The following is a 24793-nucleotide window of genomic DNA, read 5'->3' as shown; positions in this document are numbered from 1 at the left end:
TTGCTTCCTATAGTTGCACTTTCCTTTAAAAACAAAAGAAAAATCAGTGAGCATGGGAGATGTCAGCCAAAAGGGGGATGTGTCAGAAGGGTCTGGAATCAGGACTTAAACATTGTGCTAGGGAACTTCTCTCTGTGGGACCAAGTTGGTTTTGACTGTTGGTAGCAAAGTCAATCGGACGTTTCCCATTCTGTTTGCTGAACATTGTCTCAGAGCGTGAAATCCACGGGATTAGCTGCAGGCAACCCTGAGCTGAGTGTTTTGGTAGCTTGCTTAATTCAGAAATCGTAGAACCAACCTTTCAAATAGCTATAATTACTTTATGGAGGACTTCAGTGCAGCTACAATATTAGTTTGGAATTCTGTAAGTGTAGCTTAAATGAATGTAAAATGGCAAGATGAAAGGGTTTATTTTATTACTCCTCTATTTGACCGCTTTTGAACTCATCGTGCTCGCAGGAAATCATTGCCTTTAGCAAGTCTTCCATTCTGCTTCTTTCAAGAAGATCAAAGTTTTAAAATGCTTGAAACTTCTGATTATTGTTATTACTTGTATATGTGCCGGTGCCAGCGGGTCTGAGTGTGAGAATGGGTGTTCTCTTTATTGTACCTGGGAATAGGACACGTACCGCTGACAAGCAGAATGCCAGTGTTCTGAAAGAGCATTTCTAGTCTTCCTGGGTTGTGATGGACGTATTGCTTTCTAATTTCCATCCCTTAGATTTAAGAAGATTATTCCCATTCCTGAGCAGAGTGTGGTTCAGATGTTGTGCTACCTCCTTGAATGTCTCCTGGCAGAGGAGAACACACCTCCTGACTGTCCCAAGGAGCTTTATGAACTTTACTTTGTCTTTGCTGCCGTCTGGGCCTTTGGTGGATCAATGTTTCGAGATCAGGTAAGACGGAAGATGCCTCTTCAGCATCTTTCACACAGTTTGTTTGTGTGGTTTTGTGTTGTTTTGATTTCTTCATACTTTCTGAAACATAGTGCTATGCCAGTAATGCTGTTTTCCTGGGGCTCTCATATAGGTGATAATAAACTAGAAACACAACAATTCCTTTTACGAAAGGCCTCGTTATCCAGGGTGTAACACCACCGGAGAACAGCTGAGGGGTCAGTGGTAAAGGTGGAGGGATGTTTGCTTATGCAGATGCATTTCACTGGGGAGAAACATAAGGTTAACTTATAGAAGCCTGTGGATGTGCATAATGTGATCAAATTAAGACTGATTTATCAGATGGATGTATCAGTGGAGCAGTCTTTCAGCCTTCTGACTGCACAGGTAGACGTGCTACATAACACAAACCAGCCGGTGTTTTGTCACCAGGGCAGAGCAGAGCCGGAGGAACAACCTCCCTTGACCTGCTGGTCATACTTTTCCTAACGCACCCCAGGTGCCATTGACTTTCGTGGCCACAGGGGCACACCTACTCTTGGGTGGTTGCATCCCCTAGTCAGAGGACGCCTTATCCTCAGATCTAAAGTGTGTAGTCCTGATGTCTGGGTCTGCCCACACTGCACTGCTGTCAAGGGCTTGGAGATCCACGTCTGATCTCCGCTGGGCTTGTGTCAAACTCTGTGTTGTCTGGACTATGCGGGAGGTCTCTCCACGAATGTAACACCAGACACCCCTCCCCAGCTCGGGTGGAGGCACTGCCGTTCTTGATGGCTGCTCAAGTGCTCCCAGGGGTCTCTTTGTGTGTTTTCATGTACCTTAACGCCAGACCTAGAGTGTCTGCTGGTCTCTTCAGATTTGCTCCATGCCAAGGATCAGATGCTTCAGGAAGTGCTGAACAACACAGCTCAAGCTCAGCTGGGTGCTCACTTGGTGCCATCACACCTTGTGACCATTGAATGACCTGTGCGAGACCAGCTTCCTTGGTCCTTGTGGAGCCTCCATTTCCCATGTGCCAGCTGGGAAATACTCAGCCTTAGTGTTGCCAGTCTAGGATGACTTAAAGAAACAAAACAAAACACAATAAAGCCTGGGAAGCACTACTTGTCTTTGCTTCAGCAGTACAAGCGCAAGTATGCTGGTGTGCGGTGCTGTGGCAGCTGGCCGCTGTGTTCCCCATGCCGCACAGTCAGTCTCGGGTGCATCAGGCCGGGCTCCTGCCTGCGGTAGTGGCTCTGGGTGGGCTGCAGGAGCAGCTGCAGGCACAGCGACCCTCCGGGAGGCTCCGCCGGGAGCCTGGCTGTGCGTTACTGCCCGCGATGCTCTGTAAATGTCAGAGCTGAGAGTGCGAGGATACAGCAGTCCGAGCAATGGGGAGCCTGATGAAAAATGATCCAATATAAAATCTGTTTATTGCTTTCCACCGAAGGTGCCCTTCGCGCTGACCTTTCGCGGCCGAAATGTCAGGAGAAACAGTCTGGGAGGCTTCCCACTACTCGGTGCTTGTTGGTGGGTAGCGGGGCCCCTGTATAAAAACAGATGATAGATTTGCCATTTCCTGGCTCTGAAATTAGCGGTAATCCATATGGGGTTTTTATTAAGGAAGTGGTTTGAATTCCACACCGTTCTGGCAATAGAGCTGGGGCTGGAGTGGCTCCATTTAACCGCGGGGTCAGGGAGGGCGGGCAGCGCGGCACAGCGCGCTTGCAGGCGGTCTGGCTGTGCGGGGTAAGGGCACCCTTGTGGGAAAGCTTTTAGCAGCCACGCACGTCCCGCTCCACTGCGGGCGACTCTGCTGCCGCTGCTGAGGAGTTATAACAACAGGAGAATGGAGAATTACAGGGATTCTGCCTCTCTGAATAGCATGAGTCTGCAAAATCGTGGATACTATTAATGTGTTTTTCAAATCCACTGGTCTTTTGAGGGACTGTGGCTCAGGAGGCTTTATGGAGGACACTTGGTTCAGTTCAGCAACAAACCCAGGTTTCCTTATGGAGGCCGAGCAGCCTATGGACAATGTGTTGGTGACCCCACATTGTATGGCTATGGGGAGGAGAGACCCGCAGACACCCCAGGAACAAACTGTGCTGTTAAAACGGGCTAAATGATGCGTCCGGTATTTCACAAACATCTTTCTCACAGCAATTTTCCTCTCCTCCTCCCCTCCACCTCTCTCCAGTTCCCATTGTCCACATGGGAAGGTGTTTGGGCAGAATGGCTGGCCCAATGTCATACAGGAGACCTAGGGCAGAGGAGGGGACTAAGCACATTTTGTGAGTCCTGACCCAGCATCTAAAGCAAAACTGTCACCCCAGTTGAAAAAATTCAGATGCTCCAAAATCTCCATGTGTAGAAAGATACAATGGGGAAAAGCAAGGAAACGGGTGCTTTGAGGGGAATGTGGCAGCGCAGAATCACGGCGGGGTCAGAGGGGCAGACCCTCGCTGCTGCTTTGGTACGCTGGTGTCTGCAGTCCTGCTTGTCTGAAACGTTGTGGCTTGAAAAGAAGCCAGAAGACAACAACTCACTCTGAATAGAGTGGTGTGATTGATGAGGAAAGGCTTTGGTATGCATGCTGTGACTGACCATGAGCACAGATGTAGACGGATGTTGTGTCCTTGTCTGTTGGAAGAAGTAGGCACCAAGAATCAATCAAGTGGTCTGTTTAGTCATAGGCACGTATTTCTCTTTTTCAAATTGATCCATCTATCTAGTCTCAGACATACCAAGAGTGATCAACACAGAGGATGAATTATTTAGATGAATAAATAGGACTGATGAGCAGAAATGAAGAAAATGAAAAATTAGGCTTAATAGCAGGAAAAATGATAAGAACTTTATGCTGTGGAATATATTTTAAGGACTAATCCCGCTCTGGTGGACTGGGATAGATAACATTCTCCATTACTAATTAATTGATCCAGATTAGTGTATTTTCTCCACTTTTTGTCTTATAGCTTGTGGACTACAGAGTGGAGTTCAGCAAGTGGTGGGTGGCAGAATTCAAGACTATCAAGTTTCCCTCTCAGGGCACAGTCTTTGACTTCTACATTGATCCAGAAACGAAGAAGTTTGAACCTTGGTCTAAACTTATTCCTCAGTTTGAATTTGATCCAGAAATGCCCTTACAGGTATGTGAACCTTGCACGTGTTTTGTCTGGGAAGAGCACATGCATTTTAGTGACTGTATGCAGGCATTTCAATTGAAGTCTCATTCGAGGTCAAGCACTTCATAATAAGAATGGCATTCCGTCCTGGTTTTGTTAAAAACAAGTTTCTCTTTTAGTGAATTTGCCTGTCAGGTAAAACCTTCATATCAGCTGCGTTTTCCTGGAGAACCAGATCCATGTTTTGGTAAACATAGCAATGGAATGTGAGGTTATTGATAAGGACAGATTCGCATCTCGCGAGAGGGGCGATGAGAAACAGGTGACCAAGAAGCTGACAAACAGAGTATAACATCCCATTCACGTGAATACTTCATATAAAAGTGGGAGATCACGAGGATCTCGTCCATTTTGCTTATGGCCGAGATTAGGAGAGGACCTTGCTGGTCGTCCCTGTGAACTGAGGCCTCATGACAGACTGAATCCAGCTCCGGTTGGCTGCACAGTCCAGTCCAGGACTTCAGGTGCCAGCTCTGCAGTTGCTGGGGCTTTCAAGATTGGTTTTGTATATTTTGTATTATTTTCTCTATTCTTATTAGTAGCATTAGTAAAACATTTTTAATTTTTCCAATTCTCTTCTATCTATCCTTCTTTCCCTCCCAATCACCTGTCCTGAGTGGGAATGGGGGAGAGAGAGGGGCTGAAGGTGGGGGAGAGGGGGCTAACAACACATCTGCCATGGTTGTATTGTCACCCCACAATCAAAACCCTTGACACATTCTTTATGAAGTACAACTCAATTACCCATCTTTCTTTACTGTACTTTGACTGTGAAGACTCATCCTCCATCCATCTTCCAGAGCTGAGTGATGTACATGAGGCGCAGGCTCAGAGACACCTATGAGCCAGGGCTGGTGTGCCCAGGGTGCGGGATGGAGGTGCGTTTGGCCTGCAGAGAGAAGCAGGATGTGGGACAACGTAGTGACAAAGTCCCTGAGACACCATCTCGTCATTCTGCGTGGCTGAAAATAGGGTTGTTTATATGATTTGGACGAAAAATGAGAGTTGCTGCAGGTAGTGAATTGCGTTTGCCAGCTATGCCTTTCTTTCCTTTTAGAGGTGCCACAGTGAGCAGATGACTTGTAAAAATTGTTACCATTTTAGCAAAATGTGTGTTTGCGGGGAGATCCAGATGTTGCTCTCAGCATCCCGCTGTCATTGTTTCGTCTGTGCAGATAGTTTGACTTGAATGGTTGGTAGCAGTGTATTGTTCCCTTCCTAGCGCCATCTAGAAACTCAGGTCACCGCACTCATTCCTGGCTCTCCCAGTTTGATGTCTCCTCAGAACATGGCAGTGGGGTGGTGCCACAGATGGGTACACTTACCTGCTCGTTTTGCCCCTCTCAGGCTTGCCTGGTGCCCACCACCGAGACGGTCCGTGTGCGGTACTTCATGGACAGGCTCCTGGAGCGCCGGCGCCCCGTGGTGCTGGTGGGCAACGCCGGCACGGGGAAGTCTGTGCTGGTGGGGGACAAGCTCTGCTCACTGGATACAGACGCCTATGTGGTGAAGAAGGTCCCGTTTAACTACTACACCACCTCTGCCATGCTGCAAGGTAAGACAATGGCTGAGATGTGGGACTTCTGCCTGGCAGGTCACCAAATTCCTGGGGTGTCCGTCGGGGTTTGGAGCTGGGTGTGCACTGTGGGCACTGCACTGGCACCCACTGACTCTTAAATCCCACTGTGAAACTCACTGGTCCGCAGACTCCTGGTTTTATGGAAAATGGCATTTCCCAACATGAGGGATTGAATTCTGAACACCACGACTCTGGTTCAGGGCTGTGCAAAGCACACACTTCAATCTGCTGCTGTTCTCTACAGCACACAGCTCGTACTTGACTTGAGGTGTGTCTTTAATACGCTTGAATTTAAGCCCGTGCTGAATAGAATGGGTTGCTTGGCTGGGATCTAAGCTGTCCTCAGAGTGCAATGATGGGAATTGCATCCCAGTTGTCAGTGAGGACAGTGCTAATGGGGATGTGCAGGTGCTGCTGGTTCCTGGGCTGTCCCCCGCATCCTGATGCAGCCCCGTGTGCTCCCACGGAGCGGGTGCCACATCCCACCGCCCCAGGGGACACGGCTGCTGACCCTGGGAGGCTCTGACCTGGGGAAGCCCATGAGAATATCTTTGATGAGGATTTTGGCACATCAGTGAAAGATGAAGTTTGAGACCAGGATAAGGTCAGTTCTGCTGTGTAGTCTTTTCACAGATGAAGAGAAAGAGGGAATTGTTGAAAAGTGACTCATTTTGGAATGGTATTTTCACTTTCAGTTGACCTAAAGAGAGAGGATAATTTTCTACATGTATTTATTAATCAGGAATGAAACAACCTTGCTTGTTTTGAGTTGAACAACAGCTGTGGGTCACTGTAAACCAAAATAACTTCCTTTATGGAGTTTGGTCTGACCCAAGTGTCCTGAAATCCCTTTACTCCCTCTACAGGACCAGCACCAGTGAGACCAAGGTTTTAACCTTCACCATGTGGGTTTTTCCTGGCCAGGTGGCCCTGGGGCGAACACGCTCACGGCCATGAGCATCACAGCCCCTGTCTGTGCTCTGCTGGGCTCCCGACACTGCAGATGTTTTAAGGAAGGTGTCAGAGTTTAAAGTTGCCCTGTGGGACTGATCCACTCGCAGAGGTGACAGCACAGGCTCAGCCCACGCTGTGTCACCTGGGGCTGTGTCGTGGAGTCACGGCAGCTTTCTGGGGCAGGTCTGAAGGGTTTTGGGTCTTGCTAGTGTGTGATGGCTGCAGTCTCCCTCCTCCCTCCCAGGTGCCCCTTTGCTTTTTTCCCTGTGTTGGGGTCTCTGCAAAATGCCCTTGAGCTGCTAAATGGGCTGAGCTGTCTGTCTGTCTGTCTGTCTGTCTGGCTGTCTGTCTGTCTGTCTCTCTGTCCAGCTGCCTGGGTGGGGGACAAAGATGCTGAGGGACCTAGAGATTCTTTCTTATGGGGAGAGACTGAGAGCTCTGGGGCTGTTGAGCTGGAGAAGAGAAGCTGAGAGGGATCTGATCAATGGGATCAATATGTCAGGGTGGCTGTCAGAGGATGGACCAGAGTCTGTTCAGTGGTGCCCAACGCCAGGGTGAGGGGCAGCGGGCACAGACTGAAACACAGGAGGCTCCATCTGAACATGAGCAGAAACTTGTTTGCTGGGAGGTGCCAGAGCCTGGCCCAGGCTGCCCAGAGCGGGTGTGGAGTCTCCTTCTGTGAGACATTGAAACCCGCCTGGACCCACCTGTGTGATCTGCTCTGTGACCCTGCGTGAGCAGGGCTTGGACTGGGGGATCTGCAGAGGGCCCTTCAGCCCAACCAGCCTGGGATCCTGTGATTCTGTGAATGTGCAGCCGTTTGTCTCCAGCTGGATGGGCGAGTGTGTGCAGGTGTTATTTGTACAGGCAGACCTGGCACCGTGTCCCTGGTCATGAGCTGTGGGCTGAGTCAGTGATTTTCTTCCCCTGCACAGAGGAGCAAGTTGTCTTGTGTGTGGATGAAGATGTGGTGGTGAGATTTGCATTGAGAAGCATGATTTATACTGCTTGGCCTGGATCCCTGCTGCTCATTTTTTAGAGTTAATTTGTCCCTTTTTGTGTAGTTTGTCACTTGGCTGCTTTATTCTTTTCCCCAGCAGGCACATCTTTAAATTTGTAAAACATGGGCACAAAGTAATTTTGGATTTTTTCTTACTTAAAAAAGATCCTAACCTGAGTTCCAGTAGTTCCTTAGACAAGGTGCCTGTTGCTGCAGAGATGTATAAGATGCAGCCCTTAGGGGAAGCAGAGTTGTTGTTCAACCCATCCCTGCATCCTGTGGCTTCCAGAAGCGCCATGTGCACAGGGGTTAAAAGGAGCCCAACACTCTCTCTGCCTGAACCTGGGGCCGGTTTGGGGATTTTCTGTAGTTTATTGTGACTAAATACCACATTCTGTGGCATTTGCCCTGGGCCTCGCTCTGCTTCGTGCCCTCTTGGGCCTCTGCCCCTCCATCAGATGTAGCCCTGACTTCTGTCATTCAGAGAAATTGCAATAAATCTTGTGGTTTTTTTTGTTTGGGTTCTTTTTTTCCCTCTCCCTTGCTCACCAACCAGAAGGTACGAGGTGTCCAGACTGTTTCTTTGAGGTGCTAGTTTGAGTATGTGTCAGGATCTCACACAGACACACCGCCCCTTATTATTATTGTGAGATACGGCTTTGAATTAAAATACCACTTCCACGAACATGTCACTTGATCCCCAGTAATTGCATTTCAGTGTGATGAATCTCTTGCATACTTGTTTAACCTCAAAAAGGGCTGATTTTATATGTTAATTAGGGACTAATTAAATTTAAATTAAATGCTTATTTGAAACACTTAATTTAACTTGCTACCAGAAATTTCAAATATTGTGGTTTTATTGAACGGGGAGAGAGGCTCCGCTGAGGAAAGATTCATCATTTTTCGTAGCACAATCCATTCCTTTGTGCAGCAACTGCCTGTGACAAGAAATCAGCTGCGTTTTGAGTGGTGAGCAAGGCGAGCTGTCTGCAGTGCACCCAAGCAGGAAAAACCCAGCGTTTTGAAAGGTCTGTGATCTGAAACAAACCAACGGAATATAAATCTTCCTTAACAACTTTTGCACGTGATAATAAATGGCTTAAAAAAACTCCCAGTCCCGTTTACATTTGCCAGTCTTCCCTAATTACAAAGAATTGCTACTTACCGTGTGCTGCTTTATAGCACCTTATAGGTCTGTTGCCAACCCAAAACTGCTAATGAAACAAATTCTTCGAGTAAGCACAGGGCAGAAAACCCACCCGCGGTCTGGGCAGAGGAGCGTTGCTTCCGTTTGCTTTTCCACTTACTGAGACAGTAAAGGTTGCCTGGGCTGCAATCAGAGGAATCAATAACCTATAGAACATGATGTGCAGCGACGTGGGGTGATTTTTATTAAATATCAGCCCAGGATTATAAATATTCCCCACGTTTTATGAGCTAGAGCAACATATGACCCCAGCCTTCTGCTAAAACAAATTAAAGTCTTCCAAGGCTTTGAAATGCGAAACTGTTCTCTCCGTGCTTTCCTTTGCGTGTGCGTGACCCTACTTGAAACTAGGTGGTAATTTGACAGCTCGTGTTGGAATTAAGTCTTGTCACATTATCTGGAGGGTTGGGTAACGCTGGTGAGAAGATCAGGGAACTTATGATTATTTGATGCATTTAAATAAAAGTGTCATGTTGGTTGTTCTGAAGATGTCCAGGAATTTGGCCCTGAGATCGCCTATTTTTGTCTAACAGGGTAAAAGATGCATATATTCACAAAACCAGCAGCTTTGCTCGTGGGCTTCTGTGCCCACAGCATCCATCTCCCTTTCTCCATCGCAGCGCCCAGTGCCTGCTGCCCTGGCCACGCTGCAGTTGCCGCATCGCCGGGGCAGGCAGCAGGGGACGCTCACTGCTCTGGCACAGCCACCTCTGCAAGCAAGATTTCGTTTAAAAAATTATGCAGAAGAGATTCAAAAGGCTTTATCTTGCATGAAAAGCTCTTGTTTGCTCTGAGGTAGACATGTTTTGTAGCAGACGAAGTTTGTTGTATTTTTGTTTGGAAGGAAGAGTTGAGAGCTTTCTGATTTAAGTCAAACCAAAGTGCTGACCAAGGGTCCCTGCAGGGCTCCCAGCTGCACTGTAGAATCATAGAATCAGTTTGGTTGGAAGAGACCTTCAGGATCATCGAGTCCAACCGTAACCCAGCTCTAGCACTCTAGTCCCTGAGAACCTCATCTCCACGTCTGTCCAACCCTCCAGGGCTGGTGACTCCAGCACTGCCCTGGGCAGCCTGTTCCAATGCCCCACAGCCCTTTGGGGAAGAAATTGTTCCCCAGATCCAGCCTCAGCCTCCCCTGGTGCAACTTGAGACCATTTCCTCTGCTCCTGGCGCTTGTTCCTGGGGAGCAGAGCCCGACCCCCCTGGCTCCGAGCTCCTTCCAGGCAGTTCAGAGATCAGAAGGTCTCCCCTCAGCTCCTGTTCTCCAGCTGAACCCCCAGGCCCCTCAGCTGCTCCTCATACAGCTGCAGCTGGGGGACATCTCAGCTCCTTGAGGGGCCGCTGTAGCTACACACAGCACAGCATTGAGCTGGGCTGAGAAATCATTTTTATTTTGCAGCAGTTGCTCTCCCAGTAGATGAGCTTTGCACCTCTGCCTCCCTACAGGTATGCTTGAGAAACCTCTGGAGAAAAAGGCTGGTAGGAATTATGGCCCTCCAGGTACCAAGAAGCTCGTGTACTTCATTGATGATCTCAACATGCCCGAGGTGGACGCTTACGGGACAGTGCAGCCCCATACGCTGATCCGGCAGCACCTGGACTACGGCCACTGGTAGGAGCCTGCTTGGGCTTGGTTGTCGGAGACCTTTTTGTTCAGCTCCAGTGCTGGGGAGTGGGTTTGAGAGAATCTCAAAGCGTGGGTCCCTCTTCCCATTGCATACTGCTGGGCTAGAGCTGGTTGGGAGGCTCTGGGTGAACTGAGAGTTGAGCACCCTCAGGGCTTCCCCTGTCCCCAGCAAACAAATTCACTTAGAATCACAAAACGTCCTGAGCTGGAAGGGACCCGCAAGGATCATCGAGTCCAGCTCCTGTCCCTGCACAGGACAACCCCACAGTTCACACCGTGTGTCCGAGGACGTTGTCCATCGCTTCTTTAATACCGCTTGATTGCTTACTCATAGCTGGGTTGAGAGGAGCTTTGCTCTGCTCTTGCTGTGGCTTGTGACTGTGGTCCCAGTGCAAAGCCTGCGAGGGGAGCGCGATGCTCGGCCTTGCTGCCCCGCGACGCTGAGAGCAGAGGCGGCTGTGGATTTGGCCTCAGCTGGGGTGAACCCCCCTGCTGTGAGCACCTAACATTGTCTTCTGTCAGGCAGCAGCAAACAACCATTATCTAGGCAGAGGTGATTTGAAGGAAAAGCAGTGACTGTTTTGGAAGGAGATTGGTGTGTTTTACACTTTAGCCAGCAGCTCTGTGTGGGACATGAATATTTGCATCTCTCCACAGGGAATACAGGGCAGGGACGCATTGCAATTTCCACTCTCCTCAGCTGTGTGCATGCCTGAGCTCTGCCAAAAGCTTCCGAGGAACAGAGACAGTGGAGCGGAGGCAGAAATCTTGGGCTGTGGGTGTCAGGGAAGTCAGGCAGATAGAGGGTGAGGGAGCTGCGAGGGAGCGTTGGAGGCACAAGGGGCTGCAGCGAGGAGTAGGGGGATGCAGTGAGGCGCAGAGGGATGCAACGAGGTGTGGGGGATGGAGTGAGGCATAGGGGGATGCAGCGAGGTGCGGTGGGATGCAGCAACGTACAGGGGATGCAGCGAGGTGCGGTGGGATGCAGCAACGTACAGGGGATGCAGCGAGGTGCGGGGGGATGCAGCAACGTACAGGGGATGCAGCGAGGTGCGGGCGGATGCAGCAACGTACAGGGGATGCAGCGAGGTGCGGGGGGATGCAGCAACGTACAGGGGATGCAGCGAGGTGCGGGCGGATGCAGCAACGTACAGGGGATGCAGCGAGGTGCGGGGGGATGCAGCAACGTACAGGGGATGCAGCGAGGTGCGGGCAGATGCAGCAACGTACAGGGGATGCAGCGAGGTGCGGGGGGGATGCAGCAACGTACAGGGGATGCAGCGAGGTGCGGGGGGGATGCAGCAACGTACAGGGGATGCAGCGAGGTGCGGGCGGATGCAGCAACGTACAGGGGATGCAGCGAGGTGCGGGCGGATGCAGCAACGTACAGGGGATGCAGCGAGGTGCGGGCGGATGCAGCAACGTACAGGGGATGCAGCGAGGTGCGGGGGGATGCAGCAACGTACAGGGGATGCAGCGAGGTGCGGGGGGATGCAGCAACGTACAGGGGATGCAGCGAGGTGCGGGCGGATGCAGCAACGTACAGGGGATGCAGCGAGGTGCGGGCGGATGCAGCAACGTACAGGGGATGCAGCGAGGTGCGGTGGGATGCAGCAACGTACAGGGGATGCAGCGAGGTGCGGGGGGATGCAGCAACGTACAGGGGATGCAGCGAGGTGCGGGGGGATGCAGCAACGTACAGGGGATGCAGCGAGGTGCGGGCGGATGCAGCAACGTACAGGGGATGCAGCGAGGTGCGGGGGGATGCAGCAACGTACAGGGGATGCAGCGAGGTGCGGGCGGATGCAGCATGCCATGGGTCCCCTCCCAGACACATCGAGGCCTTCTGCCCATGTGCTCGGCAGTGCCCACTGGGCACTGTATTGCATGCAGGAAGTTATCATCTCACCAATATAATAGGCTCAGGTAGGATCTCTCAGCAAAGCATATTTTATTAACGATTGTGCAAGGTCGGGTGTTCCACCTAAAGGTAGGCACACAAAACAGGGCAAAAAGCCACTGCTTATATCCACCCCTAATCCCAACTGCAAATTCCCTCCCCAGTTCCCCGTTGGTTGGGTACGGCAGGGTTTACAGACTACCTGACACTTCCTAGCTGCCAAGGCTCAGTTTACCTGTCTCACGACTCCATTCTAATAACCCTTCCCATTATTTCTTTATTTTCATTGAAGGTGTGTTTTCTTGACTGTCTGAATTTTAACCACTGGAATGGTTTTCAATTCCTCCACACCCGCTCTGGGCAGCCTGGGCCAGGCTCTGGCACCTCCCAGCAAACAAGTTTCTGCTCATGTTCAGATGGAGCCTCCTGTGTTTCAGTCTGTGCCCGCTGCCCCTCACCCTGGCGTTGGGCACCACTGAACAGAGTCTGGTCCATCCTCTGACAGCCACCCTGAGATATTGATCCCATTGATCAGATCCCTCTCAGCTTCTCTTCTCCAGCTCAACAGCCCCAGCTCTCTCAGTTTCTTGTCACAAGAAAGGTGCTCCAGATCCCTTAGCATCTTTGTAGCCACCGCTGGACTCTCTCCAGTAATTCCTTGTCCTTCTTAAACCAGGGAGCCCAGGACTCCCGGTCCTCCCCCGGCAGCAGCAGCCTGCTGACCCTTGTCATGTCCCACCTGGCGCTATGGTTGGGGGAAGTGTGACTGAGATTTGTCAGTCCCCTGGGTTGGAAAAAAGTACATACAATCCTGAAGGTCCACAAACAAAAGACCTTTATTTTTTGTAGCTTGGTCCAATTGGCAAATGACTCAGTGGCAGAAGGATTTATGTTACTTAAGCTCAATCGATAAACAGTTTAGCAGCGAAAAGATTCACATGAAAGAGTTTTGTGGCACAAGTGGGGCTCTAAACCTTATGTTACTGTATTACTCACAAAAAGGAAGGCAAAGAAATAGGAATATAGGAAGGAAAGAGAGAGGAAGAAAAGAAGGGGAAAGGAAGGGGGAAGGAAATGGGAAGGGAAGGAAAAGGAAAGGGAAAGGAAAGGTCTCACCACCCTTAGGGCTCCGTGGTGTGTTTGAGGGGTTTGTAGTCTCAGGTCCAGTTCCTATGCAGGAATGCTTGGGTCTGTAGTCAGGGTTCAGCACCCTGTGGTGTGTGGTTCGGTTCCCGTGGTCAGCCCGGTGGGTGGAAGGGTCCCCAGGGTGGCACCCTGCCTGTGCTGGCACAGGTTTTATAGGGTTTATAGCCCTCGGGATCACCTGGGCTTTTGTGCAGGCGTCACTGGGGGTGATTGTGGAAGATGGGGGAGGCCCGGAGGGTCTCTCAGCCTGGGCCTTGACACCGTGTCGGGCCTGTCAGCGCACAGGCTGCGTGTCCTTCAACACAGCACTGCCTGTGTCACCCAGCCTTTGCCTGTGGCTGTCACCTCGGCCTTGACATGTAAATCACCATTCACCTGCTCACGATGGCCCGTCTCCCATGACTGGGTGTTGCAGGGCTGGGTTTGCCACAGTGTTTGAGAGTCACCCTTGTAGTCTCTCACACCCTGTCCCGGGTTGGGATCAAACCAGAGACACTCCTGCTGTTTTCTGCCATTTCCATGCAAGTGAAGAGTATGGCCCAGGGGCTTTGCTCAGTGCTTATTACTGATAGAAATATTAGCTACAGGTTGTTGAAGCTGAAGGATTTCCACCAGGAGCAGGACTCGCGTGTGCCAGGCCGTGTACAGATAGGCCGGCAACCTGGGCCTGGGCCTCATCTTGGCAGGACGCAGAATTTGACCCCCTGAAGACAAGCGGCCTCTGGCAGCCCAGGGACACGTACTGAGAGAGGCAGTGGCCGTGGTCACTGTGCTGCTGCTTGTGTTTTGCCCGAAGGTACGACCGGACCAAGCTGTCGCTGAAGGAGATCACGAACGTGCAGTATGTGTCGTGCGTGAACCCGACGGTGGGGAGCTTCACCATCAACCCTCGGCTGCAGGTAAAGCCCTGCACAACGGCAGGTGCATCGCTGGGTTTATTTTGGGGTGGATCATTTAAACGTGAGGTTAGAGGACAACCACTGGCAGATCCTGCTGTTGTTTTATCAGTACAAATGGCACGAATCTGTCGAGTGACTGTGATTCCTAATAGTGAAGCACCGAACTGGGTCCCTTATTCCCTTGTTTGTTTTTCCTCGCATTCTGCAGCTCCGTCAGAGGAGGAAGTCAAAAGTTGCCAGCCAGCTTAACACCTACTTTCAGGACAACCTTCTGGTCCATACAGGCAGATTTTACCTTCATTTAGCTCGTATTTAGCTCTGAAGCATGGTGCATTAACGCCGCCTGCTTTCCAGAATTGTCTGATGCAGCTGTCAGTAAAAAGAGGTGTGGGGGAGAAACCCAAACGAAGAAAACAGACAAAACTAAAAAAAAACCCAAGCCACACCAAAACACAACAACAACAAAAACCCCAACAAACCCCAAACCAAGCAACCAAACAAAACCAACAAAACAAAGAACACCAAAACCAACCAACCAACCAAATCCCCCCAAAAACCTAACCGAACAAAAAAACCCCAAGCCAAACAAAAAGCAGTTCAAGCGCTGCTGATAACAGAAGATTTGGGAAGAGATCTTAAACATTAGACTTTGACTTTTGGGAGCTGCCAACCGATGGAGGGACTGGGTAGCAGTGAGCAAAATTCATTTCATCATGGAGAAACCTAATGACCAGAGTCAGCTTGGACCCTGGCTCCTCTTCAGCAAGGTGTGGAGTTAAAATGAAGTGTCCCATGGGCAACTTTGCAAGTTCCAAATTAGTAAAGAGGTCCTCTGGGAGATGGCACCTTCCAGGGGCTGCTCTTAATAGAGACAGTGACTGGGCTTTGTCAGAGGTCGGTGGGACCTTCAGAGCCCTTTGGCTCTTCAATGGACTGCACTTCCAGTGTAGCATTGGTGAGATGCAGTTGAAAATCCCTGGTTTAGTGAGCAGAGTGATGTCACTTCCCACCTGAGCTCTGCTGGCAAACTGGGAGAGGGAAATAACCTTGTTCAGGTGGACTGCAAATCAGAGAATCATAGAACAACCCAGGTTGGAAGGGACCTCAAAAGATCATCTGGTCCAGCATTTCATGGGAAAGGGAGCCTAGATGAGATTATCACAGCAAATCCCCAAGGGCATTTTGCTTGAAAGGTGTTTTTCTACCTCTCTGACCTTTCCATGCCTTCCTTTCTCTCCCTCAGCGTCACTTCTGTGTCTTCGCGCTGTCCATCCCTGGGCAGGATGCCTTGTCCAGGATCTATAGCACCATTTTAACGCAGCACCTGACAAGTGGAAATTTCTCGGGGGCTGTGCAAAAATCAGCTCAGCAGCTGATTGCCCTTGCCCTGGGACTGCACCAGAAAGTAGCCGCTACATTCCTTCCAACAGCCATCAAGTTCCACTACATTTTCAACTTGAGAGACTTCTCCAATATCTTCCAAGTAAGTGCAGTTGCTGTCCTGTGGGACTTGAAGCTTGTCCCGATGCTACAAGAGGCTGCGGAGCTGTGTTCCTCTAGCTCTGGTGGGCAGAATGCAGTCTCCTACCTAAAAATGACACAGCACATGTGTGCCCTGAGTAAAGTGGGTGACCTTAGGCCATTCCTTAATTCCTTGTTAGTTTTGGATGGATTCCAGAACCATTGCCCATGGCTTTGAGAAGCTTAGTTACTTTCCAGCCTCTTGTGGTCAGCGGGGAGGGATGAGTAGTTCCAGATGGATGTGCAGGTTTGGGGTGGGTTGAAACGCCCTCTGGCTGTAGAAGGGACCAGCTGAAGGGAGCTTTGGGCTTCCGACTTCAGCACTTAAATGACTGATGGTGAGTGCGATGGAGCTGCGCTCATCTTTGGGAGCCTCAGTTCCACACGTGTAAATGTGGGGATTAATGGCACTGTTCCACCACACAGGCAAAGTATTTTATTGTACTGAAGCAGGTGGTGGATAGTTAGTGGGTTACTGGCCCTGAAGTTAGATCCAGCTTAGCTTGTTGGCCTGTACTGGCATGTCCTCTTAGCTTCTTGATGGTCAGATGCTCAGTATGTGCATGAAGGGTGGCATTTAAAAAGGTGATAATTGAATCAAACCCAGCTTTGACTTAATTGCTAAACCTGAATTTCCACCAGAGCCAGTTCTGTACCAAGGGGAAGTTGTTCAGATTTAGAAATATTTTCTTCCAACAACGGAGAGACTTTTTTTTCCCCTGAAATCTCATACTTTGAAGCAGTAGATATTACTGCTCAAAGAGCCTTTCAGAGTTTAAGGCTGATTAGTAAAATTTGAGAAGGTTCTCAGCAGCCAAATCGAGAGGTTTGGAACACCATAAACTCTTGTAGAACCCCGGTTTGTAACTTGTTGCTGTCCTTCTTAACACCTGTTCTCCTAAGTACGTACTGAAAGTTTGGTGCCTTGTGGTCTGGTCCATCACACAAGAACTGAAGTAATGACGTAGTGGGAAAAGCAAAAACAGGGCCTTGAAAAAGTTAATAACTCTTTTGTGCCAAGAAAGAATCAGACCTGTCACTTATGCTCAGCTAAACATCAGCAGCTTTTGATGTTAGATGTGGGTCGTGTTAACTCCTGACTTCTAGTTAATCTGTGCTTTGAAAGGCAGAGAGAGAAAAGCAGCATTTCCATGGGAAGCTTTAATTTTAACTGTAACCTGCTTGAAAGGTGCTCAGGTTGTGGGATATTAGGAAATGTCCTGCCAGGTCTGGATGCTGGGGCAGGAGCAGCGACTGAGCTCAGGTGTTGTTTGGTTTATCGCGTGGCTTCAGGAGTGGGGGAGTCTGGCTCCTGGGCTTCATAATGTTTATTGAAATAGTGGTCCAATTTTTCTTGAAATCCTTCCTTACCTTTTGGATTCATTCTTGATTATTCCTTCACATTAAATATTCTTGAGTTTTTGAGATCTCCTGATATCCTGTTTGTCCCTACGGGAACACAATTTTCTTCCTGAAATTGAGTGTGAAAGAAGCTCTGGACTCCGGGATTGCATTTCCATGTGTTACTTTCATTCAATCTTCATAAACTCATAATTTAGCTCACACTCTCTTGTCCAAACCCTTCTTGTGCAGTGCTGGCTTCAAAGTCAGGTCAGGCTGATCAGCCAAGTTTTGAATGTTTCCATGACTGGAGTTCCCATAACCTCTCCGACCCTTGTCACACCACTAAACCCACTCCACGGTGAAGCTGATATATTTTTATTTCAGTTGGAATTTACCTTCCTGCAGTTTGTTACCTCTTGTCCTTTTGCTATACACCTCCAAAAAAAATTGGCTCAGTCTTCTCTATAACTCCCTATTAGGTAGTTGTAGACAGAGTGTCGAGGGTTAGGATTGCGGGGTGACAATCAAACCCTGGCAGATGTATTGTTAACCTCTTCTCCCCCCCACTTCCCCCTTTTGCCCCTCCCTCTCCCCCCTTCCCACTCAGGACAGGCGATCGGGAGGGAAAGAAGGACAGAGAGAAGAGAGTTGGAAAAGTTCAAGATGTTTTACTAATGCTACTAATAAGAATAGAGAAAATAATACAAAATATACAAAACCAATCTTCTAAGTCTCAGCAACTGCAGAGCCAGCACCCAAAGTCCTGGATTAGGCTCTGTAGCCAACCGGAGCTGGATTCAGTCTCTCACTGGCCTCAGTTCGCAGGGACGACCAGCAAGGTCCTCTCCTAATGTCGGCCATGAGGAAAAAAGGGGAAAAGGGGCGAGATCCTCGTGATCTCCCACTTTTCTATGAAGTATTCACGTGAACGGAATGTTATTCACCGTTGGTCAGTCTCTCGATCACCAGTTTCTCGTTGCCCCTCTCGCGAGATGTCCATCCGTGCTTGTCAATAAGTTTGCATTCCCTTGCTGGGTTTAACCAAAACATGTGTCTGGTTCTCCAGGAAAATGCAGCTAATATGAAGGCTTTGGCTGACAGGCAAATTCACTAAAAGAGAAACTTGTTTTTACCAAAACCAGGACATTCCACCCCTTATCATATGACATTCACTGAATACTTAAACCTTATCAATACAATCTATCAATACAATCTAATTAATCACTACTACTATATATATATATATATATATATATATATATATATATATGTACATATATACACAGGAGTAATTAATCAGTGGACCATCCTTTGAAAAGTTCATTAAGTTCATTTTGTCACCACAGTCTCCCAGGGCAGGGAAAATGGTCCAAGTGCATCTCATGACCCCTGTTGGTGGGTTAAGGACACCAACTTCGAAGAAGGTGTTGGGCGCCACTCGAAGAAGCCAGCGCTGGTTTCATCACCATTGTCTTGATCTGAAAGACACATCCAAAAGAATAGGAATTATTCTCTCACCTTTTTTGAAGACTTCTTTCGCTGTGTCGCCCCATACGATGATGTCATCAATATATTGCAAGTGTTCTGGAGCTTCACCTTGCTCCAGCGTGGTCTGGATCAGTCCATGGCAGATGGTAGGACTGTGTTTCCACCCCTGGGGCAAGCGATTCCATGTATACTGGATGCCCCTCCAGGTGAAAGCAAACTGTGGCCTGCACTCTGCTGCTACAGGAATAGAGAAAAATGCATTAGCAATGTAAATTGTAGCATACCACTTGGCTGCCTTTGACTCCAGTTCAAATTGCAGTTCTAGCATGTCAGGCACAGCAGCACTCAGTGGTGGTGTAACTTCATTCAGGCCACGATAGTCTACAGTTAGTCTCCACTCATCACTAGACTAACGCACTGGCCAGATTGGGCTGTTAAAAGGTGAGCGAGTCTTACTGATCACACCCTGGCTTTCCAATTGACGGATCAGCTTCTGGATAGGAATCAGAGTCTCGACTGGTGCGATATTGCCGGCGATGCACCGTCGTGGTACCAATTGGCACCTGCTGATCGTCAACCATCAGCAGTCCTACAACAGAAGGGTCATCTGAAAGACCAGGCAAATCAGACAGCTGTTCAATTTTCTCAGTGTCCACAGCTGCTGTACCAAATGCCCACCTATACCCTTTTGGGTCCTTAAAATACCCTCTCCTGAGGTAGTCTATACCAAGGATGCACGGAGCATCTGGACCAGTCACAATGGGATGCTTTTGCCAGTTCTTTCCAGTTAGGCTCATTTCAGCCTCTACAACAGTCAGCTCCTGGGATCCCCCAGTCACTCCAACAATATTGATGGATTGCGTTCCTTTATAATCAGAAGGAATTATTGTGCACTGAGCACCAGTGTCCACTAAAGCTTTGTACTCCTGGGGTTGTGTTGTACCAGGCCATTGTATTTGTACAGTCCAATAGACTCTGTTATCCCTTTCCTCCACCTGGTTGGAGGCAGGGCGCCTCTAATTCCTGTTTTGCACAGTCTCTGGGTGTGAATTAGAGGTTCCTTCAAGAGCATCAGAATCTCTTCTGCTCCTTTTGTAAACTGGAGCAGCCACCTTCCTAGGAGTTTTTCCTTTTATCTCACGTACTCGTTCCTGAAGTTCTGAGGTCGGCCTTCCATGCCACTTATTCATGTTTTCTCCCTGCTCATGTAGGAAGAACCACAGTGAACCTCTTTTTGTGGGCTGTCTCTGCCCTCTCTCGAGATTGGAAACGCCTTCTCCTAACAGCTGAAACATAGGTTTGTGCAGGTCGTGAACGGTACGAGTCTGCTCTGAGCTCTTGGATTTCTTGCAACAGCTTTTCAAACCGGTCATCAGATTTTTCACACAGTTTCTCCACAGCGGAGACACAAGCCCGTAGAGAACCAGCAAGGCTGTCCTCAAAGTACCGGAGCTGCTCAATCACTTCATTAATTTCTTGTGCACCTCTAGCTGACCAGACCATTCCTGCCAATGACTTAGCATATGCAGGTGGTGCACTTTGTACAAATCTGCGCCACATAGATTTTGTACAATTGATTCTATCTGGGTCTGTCCCCTCTTGGCTGTTTGGTCCTAGATAGATGATCTCTCGCACAGCTAATTCTCTCAGGAACTGGATACCTCTCTCCATTGTATTCCATTTCCCTAACTTAGATATACAATCTTCCTTGTAGGGAAATCTGATTTTCATAGCTGCAGGAGTCGGGTCCAGAGAGTAGCGGCATTAGACTCTCTTGAAATTGCCCTATCAATGGTGGAATCTTTTGACAGAGATCCCGGCTGCCTGGCTTCACCACCTTCTAATTCAATTGTTTCTGCCCCATTGTCCCAGCATCGCAGCAGCCAGGTTAAAATATTCTCGCCTTCACGACGACTGAAGTCTTTTCGCAGGTCTCTCAGCTCACCTGGAGAAAAGGACCGAGTGGTGGTCACTTCATCTCCACCCTGTCCTGGTGATGATGCCTCTTGGGTTGATGTTGGCCCTGTGCCATCACCTGCTGCACGGGTGGTCTTTCTAGTGACTTTCTTACAACCAGCAACTGATGCTGATATGGGTTCACCATCATCTGATTCATTTCCAGAGTCTGAATGACTGTCACAGTGATTGCTGTGGTTACAGCAGCAACAGTGCCCAGTGTGTGAAGGCGGGGGGGCTGCCTTGTCAGCCTTTGAGGCTGGAGAAGTAACGTTATCTGCAGCGCCCTTGGCAGAGGAGCAATGCGGAGGAGCTGGAGCTTCAGCCTGTGAAGCCGCGGTTGGGGGGCAGTGGCTGCAGCAGCAGCTTTGGCTGTTTTGCCTTTTCTCGAGCGGCCAGGAGTGCTTTTTGCTAAAGCTTCCGAAGGCGCACCGCAAATCTCAGGACTAAAAAGAGACGCAAACCTCCTATTGAACCTCATTTCTCTTAACAGTAACACAAACTGACACACATTCAGCAAACCAGATAACACCATCACAGTTCTATCAAAGCTCCAAGGGTATTCAAAGTTCTCTAACACATTTGCAAACTGTCCCAGCGAAATCACAAAAGTATTGTTAGTCAGCCTTTCTAAAGATTCGCTTGACCAATTAGCAAATATAGAGCCATTCTGCTCTTTAATCTCTTCTGGAGGTTTTTCAAGGTAAAGCAAAAACGAGTAAAAATACATTAGCGGCTGCAGTATAATGAAATAAACCAGTGCCAAACCACACAGGATCATCATCACGACTAAATAATATCCGAATCAAACAGATGCGCGAGTATCACAACTCTATGAGCTAGCACCGTGCCAAGAAAATTGAAAGGTACGTCAGAGCAGTAGAAAAGCCAAAAATCTCCAAATTTACCCCATTCTCTGGCCCCACGTTGGGCGCCAATTATCTGTCGAGGGTTAGGATTGCGGGGTGACAATCAAACCCTGGCAGATGTGTTGTCAACCTCCTCTCCCCCCCACTTCCCCCTTTTGCCCCTCCCTCTCCCCCCTTCCCACTCAGCACAGGCGATCGGGAGGGAAAGAAGGACAGAGGGGAGAAAGCTGGAAAAGTTAAAGATGTTTTACTGATGCTACTGATGAGAATCGAGAAAATAATACAAAATATACAAAACCCATCTTGTAAGTCTGAGCAACTGCAGAGCCAGCACCCAAAGTCGTGGATCAGACTCTGTAGCCAACCGGAGCTGGATTCAGTCTCTCACTGGCCTCAGTTCGCAGGGACGACCAGCAAGGTCCTCTCCTGATGTCGGCCATGAGGAGAAAAGGGAAAAGGCAAAGGGGACGAGATCCTCGTGATCTCCCACTTTTATATGAAGTATTCACGTGAACGGAATGTTATTCACCGTTGGTCAGTCTCTCAGTCATCAGTTTTCTCGTTGCCCCTCTCGCGAGATGTCCATCTGTGCTTATCAATAAGTTTGCATTCCCTTGCTGGGTTTAACCAAAACATGTGTCGGGTTCTCCAGGAAAATGCAGCTGATATGAAGGCTTTAGCTGACAGGCAAAAATTCACTAAAAGAGAAACTTGTTTTTAACAAAACCAGGACATTCCACCCCTTATCATATGACATTCACTGAATACTTAAACCTTATCAATACAATCTATCAATACAATCTAATTAATCACTACTAATATATATATATATATATATATATATATATATATATATACATATGTACATATATACACAGGAGTAATTAATCAGTGGACCATCCTTTGAAAAGTTCATTAAGTTCATTTTGTCACCACAGTCTCCCAGGGCAGGGAAAATGGTCCAAGTGCATCTCATGACCCCTGTTGGTGGGTTAAGGACACCAACTTCGAAGAAGGTGTCGGGCGCCACTCGAAGAAGCCAGCGCTGGTTTCATCACCATTGTCTTGATCTGAAAGACACTTATTAAACATTGTTAGTGCGGCAATTCACATCGTACAGTTCAGCATTGCACATTTTCACCTAAAATCAAATCCCCTTGAGGTGCACACCGAACTTCTCCATCCTTAAGCATCACCCACCAGGTGCTGCCAGGTCCCTGGGCAAAAACAATCCCACGAATAGGTTTGCCTGTGCCTGAGGCAGGAGGAACCCAGACTGCCTTTCCTAACATATTTTCCATGTGTACTACAGGGACTTTATCTCCTTCTACAGTCCATAGAATTTCTGATTGGGCAGGCCCGGCTCGATTGGTTGATCCCCTGGTGTTGACCAACCAAGTGGCTTTTGCTAAATGTGAATCCCAGTTTTTAAAGGCTCCACCACCAAGTGCCTTTAGTGTAGTTTTTAACAAACCATTGCACCTTTCAGTTTTCCCAGAGGCTGGTGCATGATATGGAATATGATATACCCACTCAATACCATGTTCTTTGGCCCAATTGTCTATAATACTGGTTTTGAAATGAGTACCATAGTCTGATTCAATTCTTTCTGGCGTACCCGGCCACCAAAGGACTTGCTTCTCAAGGCCCAAGATGGTATTTCGGGCTGTAGCATGAGGTACGGCAGATGTTTCCAACCATCCCGTGGTTGCTTCCACCATTGTAAGTACGTAACGCTTACCTTGACGTGTTTGTGGAAGTGTAATATAATCAATCTGCCAAGCTTCTCCATACTTACACTTTAACCATCACCCCCCACATAAGGACCCCCCATCTAAGGACCCCCCAGTTGTGCCCAGGGCTCATTGTAACATATCAGGACGCCCCATTGTCCCCAGGGCCCATTGTGACGTCCCAGGACCCCCCGTCATCCCCAGGGCCCATTGTGACATCCTGGGGACCTCCCTTTGTCCCCAGGGCCCATTTTGACACCGTGGGTATCCCCCTTGTCCCCAGGGCCCATTGTGACATCCTGGGGACCCCCAGTTGTCCCCAGGACCCATTGTGACAACCTGGGGACCAACCTTTGTCCCTAGGGCCCATTGTGACATTCCAGGACCCCCCATTGTCCCCAGAGCCCATTGTGACATCCTGGGCACCATCCTTGATCCCCAGGGCCCATTGTGACATCCCAGGACCCCACTTTATACTGAAGACCCATTGTGACATCCTGGGGACCCCCATTGTCCCCAGGGCCCATTGTGACATTCAGGGGACAGCCTTTTTCCCAAGGGCCCATTGTGACATCCCAGGACCCCCCTTTTTCCCCAGGGCCCATTGTGGCATCCTGGGGACCCCCTTTATCCCCAGGGCCCATTGTGACATCCTGGGGACTCCCCTTGTCACTGGGGACCCATTGTGGCACCGTGGGGACCCCCCATTGTCCCCAGGGCCCATTGCGACATCTCAGGACCCCCCAGTTGTCCCGAGGGCCCATTGTGGCATCCGAGGACCCCCCTTTGTCCCCATGGCCCATTGTGACACCATGGGGACCCCCTTTGTCACTGGGGCCCATTGTGACATCCCAGGACCCCCTTTGTCCCCAGCTCCCATTGTGACAGTCAGGGGACCCCACTTTGTCCCCAGGGCCCACTGTGACATCCTAGGACCTCCCTTTGTCCCCAGGGCCCATTGTGACATCCGGTGGACCCCGTTGTCCGCAGGGCCCATCGTGGAACCATGGGGACCCTCCTTGTCACTTGGGCCCATTGTGACACCATGGGGACCACCCCTTTCTCCCCAGAGCCCATTGTGACATCCTGGGGACCCCCATTGTCCCCAGGGCCCATTGTGACATTCAGGGGACAGCCTTTTTCCCAAGGGCCCATTGTGACACCGTCGGAACCCTCGTTGTCCCCAGGGCCCATTGTGATATCCTGGGGACCCTCTTGTCCCCAGGGCCCATAGTGGCACCCTGGGGACCCCCTCTTTCTTCCCAGTGCCCATTGTGACATCCCAGGACCCCCATTGTCCTCAGGGCCCATTGTGACACCATGGGGACACCCCTTTGACTCCAGGGCCCATTGTCACATTCCAGGAGCCCCCTTTGCCCCCAGGGCCCATTGTGACCTCCTGGGGACCCGCCCTTGTACGCAGGGCCCATTGTGACATCCTGGGGACCCTCTTTGTCACTGGGGACCCATTGTATACACCATGGGGACCCCCAGTGTCCCCAGG

The 24793-nt window shown here is 49.5% G+C and overlaps 1 protein-coding gene across 4 annotated transcripts; it reads left to right on the top strand.

Annotated features, from left to right (window-relative positions):
- The first annotated feature begins 332 nt into the window (after nucleotides 1–332).
- LOC139825772 (dynein axonemal heavy chain 9-like) lies at nucleotides 333–22848 on the top strand. 4 transcript variants are annotated; one of them, XM_071799948.1, is made up of 7 exons: nucleotides 334–896; nucleotides 3854–4027; nucleotides 5411–5618; nucleotides 10253–10418; nucleotides 14276–14378; nucleotides 15622–15861; nucleotides 17851–18347. In XM_071799948.1, exons 1-7 carry the CDS (start codon nucleotides 765–767, stop codon nucleotides 17971–17973), a joined length of 1146 nt encoding a protein of 381 aa, XP_071656049.1. In that variant the 5' UTR covers nucleotides 334–764; the 3' UTR covers nucleotides 17974–18347. The 4 variants fall into 4 exon arrangements, with proteins under 4 accessions (XP_071656048.1, XP_071656049.1, XP_071656050.1 ...); XM_071799949.1 differs by lacking the exon at nucleotides 17851–18347 and adding an exon at nucleotides 20854–22848 and having other exon boundaries at nucleotides 335–896; XM_071799950.1 differs by having other exon boundaries at nucleotides 338–896; nucleotides 17856–18347.
- The last annotated feature ends 1945 nt before the right edge of the window (nucleotides 22849–24793 follow it).

Source organism: Patagioenas fasciata, chromosome 28, assembly GCF_037038585.1.
Source record: "Patagioenas fasciata isolate bPatFas1 chromosome 28, bPatFas1.hap1, whole genome shotgun sequence".
NCBI classification, from domain to species: domain Eukaryota; kingdom Metazoa; phylum Chordata; class Aves; order Columbiformes; family Columbidae; genus Patagioenas; species Patagioenas fasciata.
The sequence above is the reverse complement of the archived record's forward strand: the minus strand, read 5'-3'. Positions and strand labels throughout refer to the sequence as shown.

Excerpts from the sequence above, each read along its gene's own strand:
- LOC139825772 (XM_071799947.1), top strand. The coding sequence starts at position 765 with ATGTTGTGCTACCTCCTTGAATGTCTCCTGGCAGAGGAGAACACACCT. Across the intron at positions 897-3,853 it reads GATCAATGTTTCGAGATCAG|CTTGTGGACTACAGAGTGGA; the intron begins GTAAGACGGAAG and ends TTTGTCTTATAG. Across the intron at positions 10,419-14,275 it reads CACCTGGACTACGGCCACTG|GTACGACCGGACCAAGCTGT; the intron begins GTAGGAGCCTGC and ends TTTTGCCCGAAG.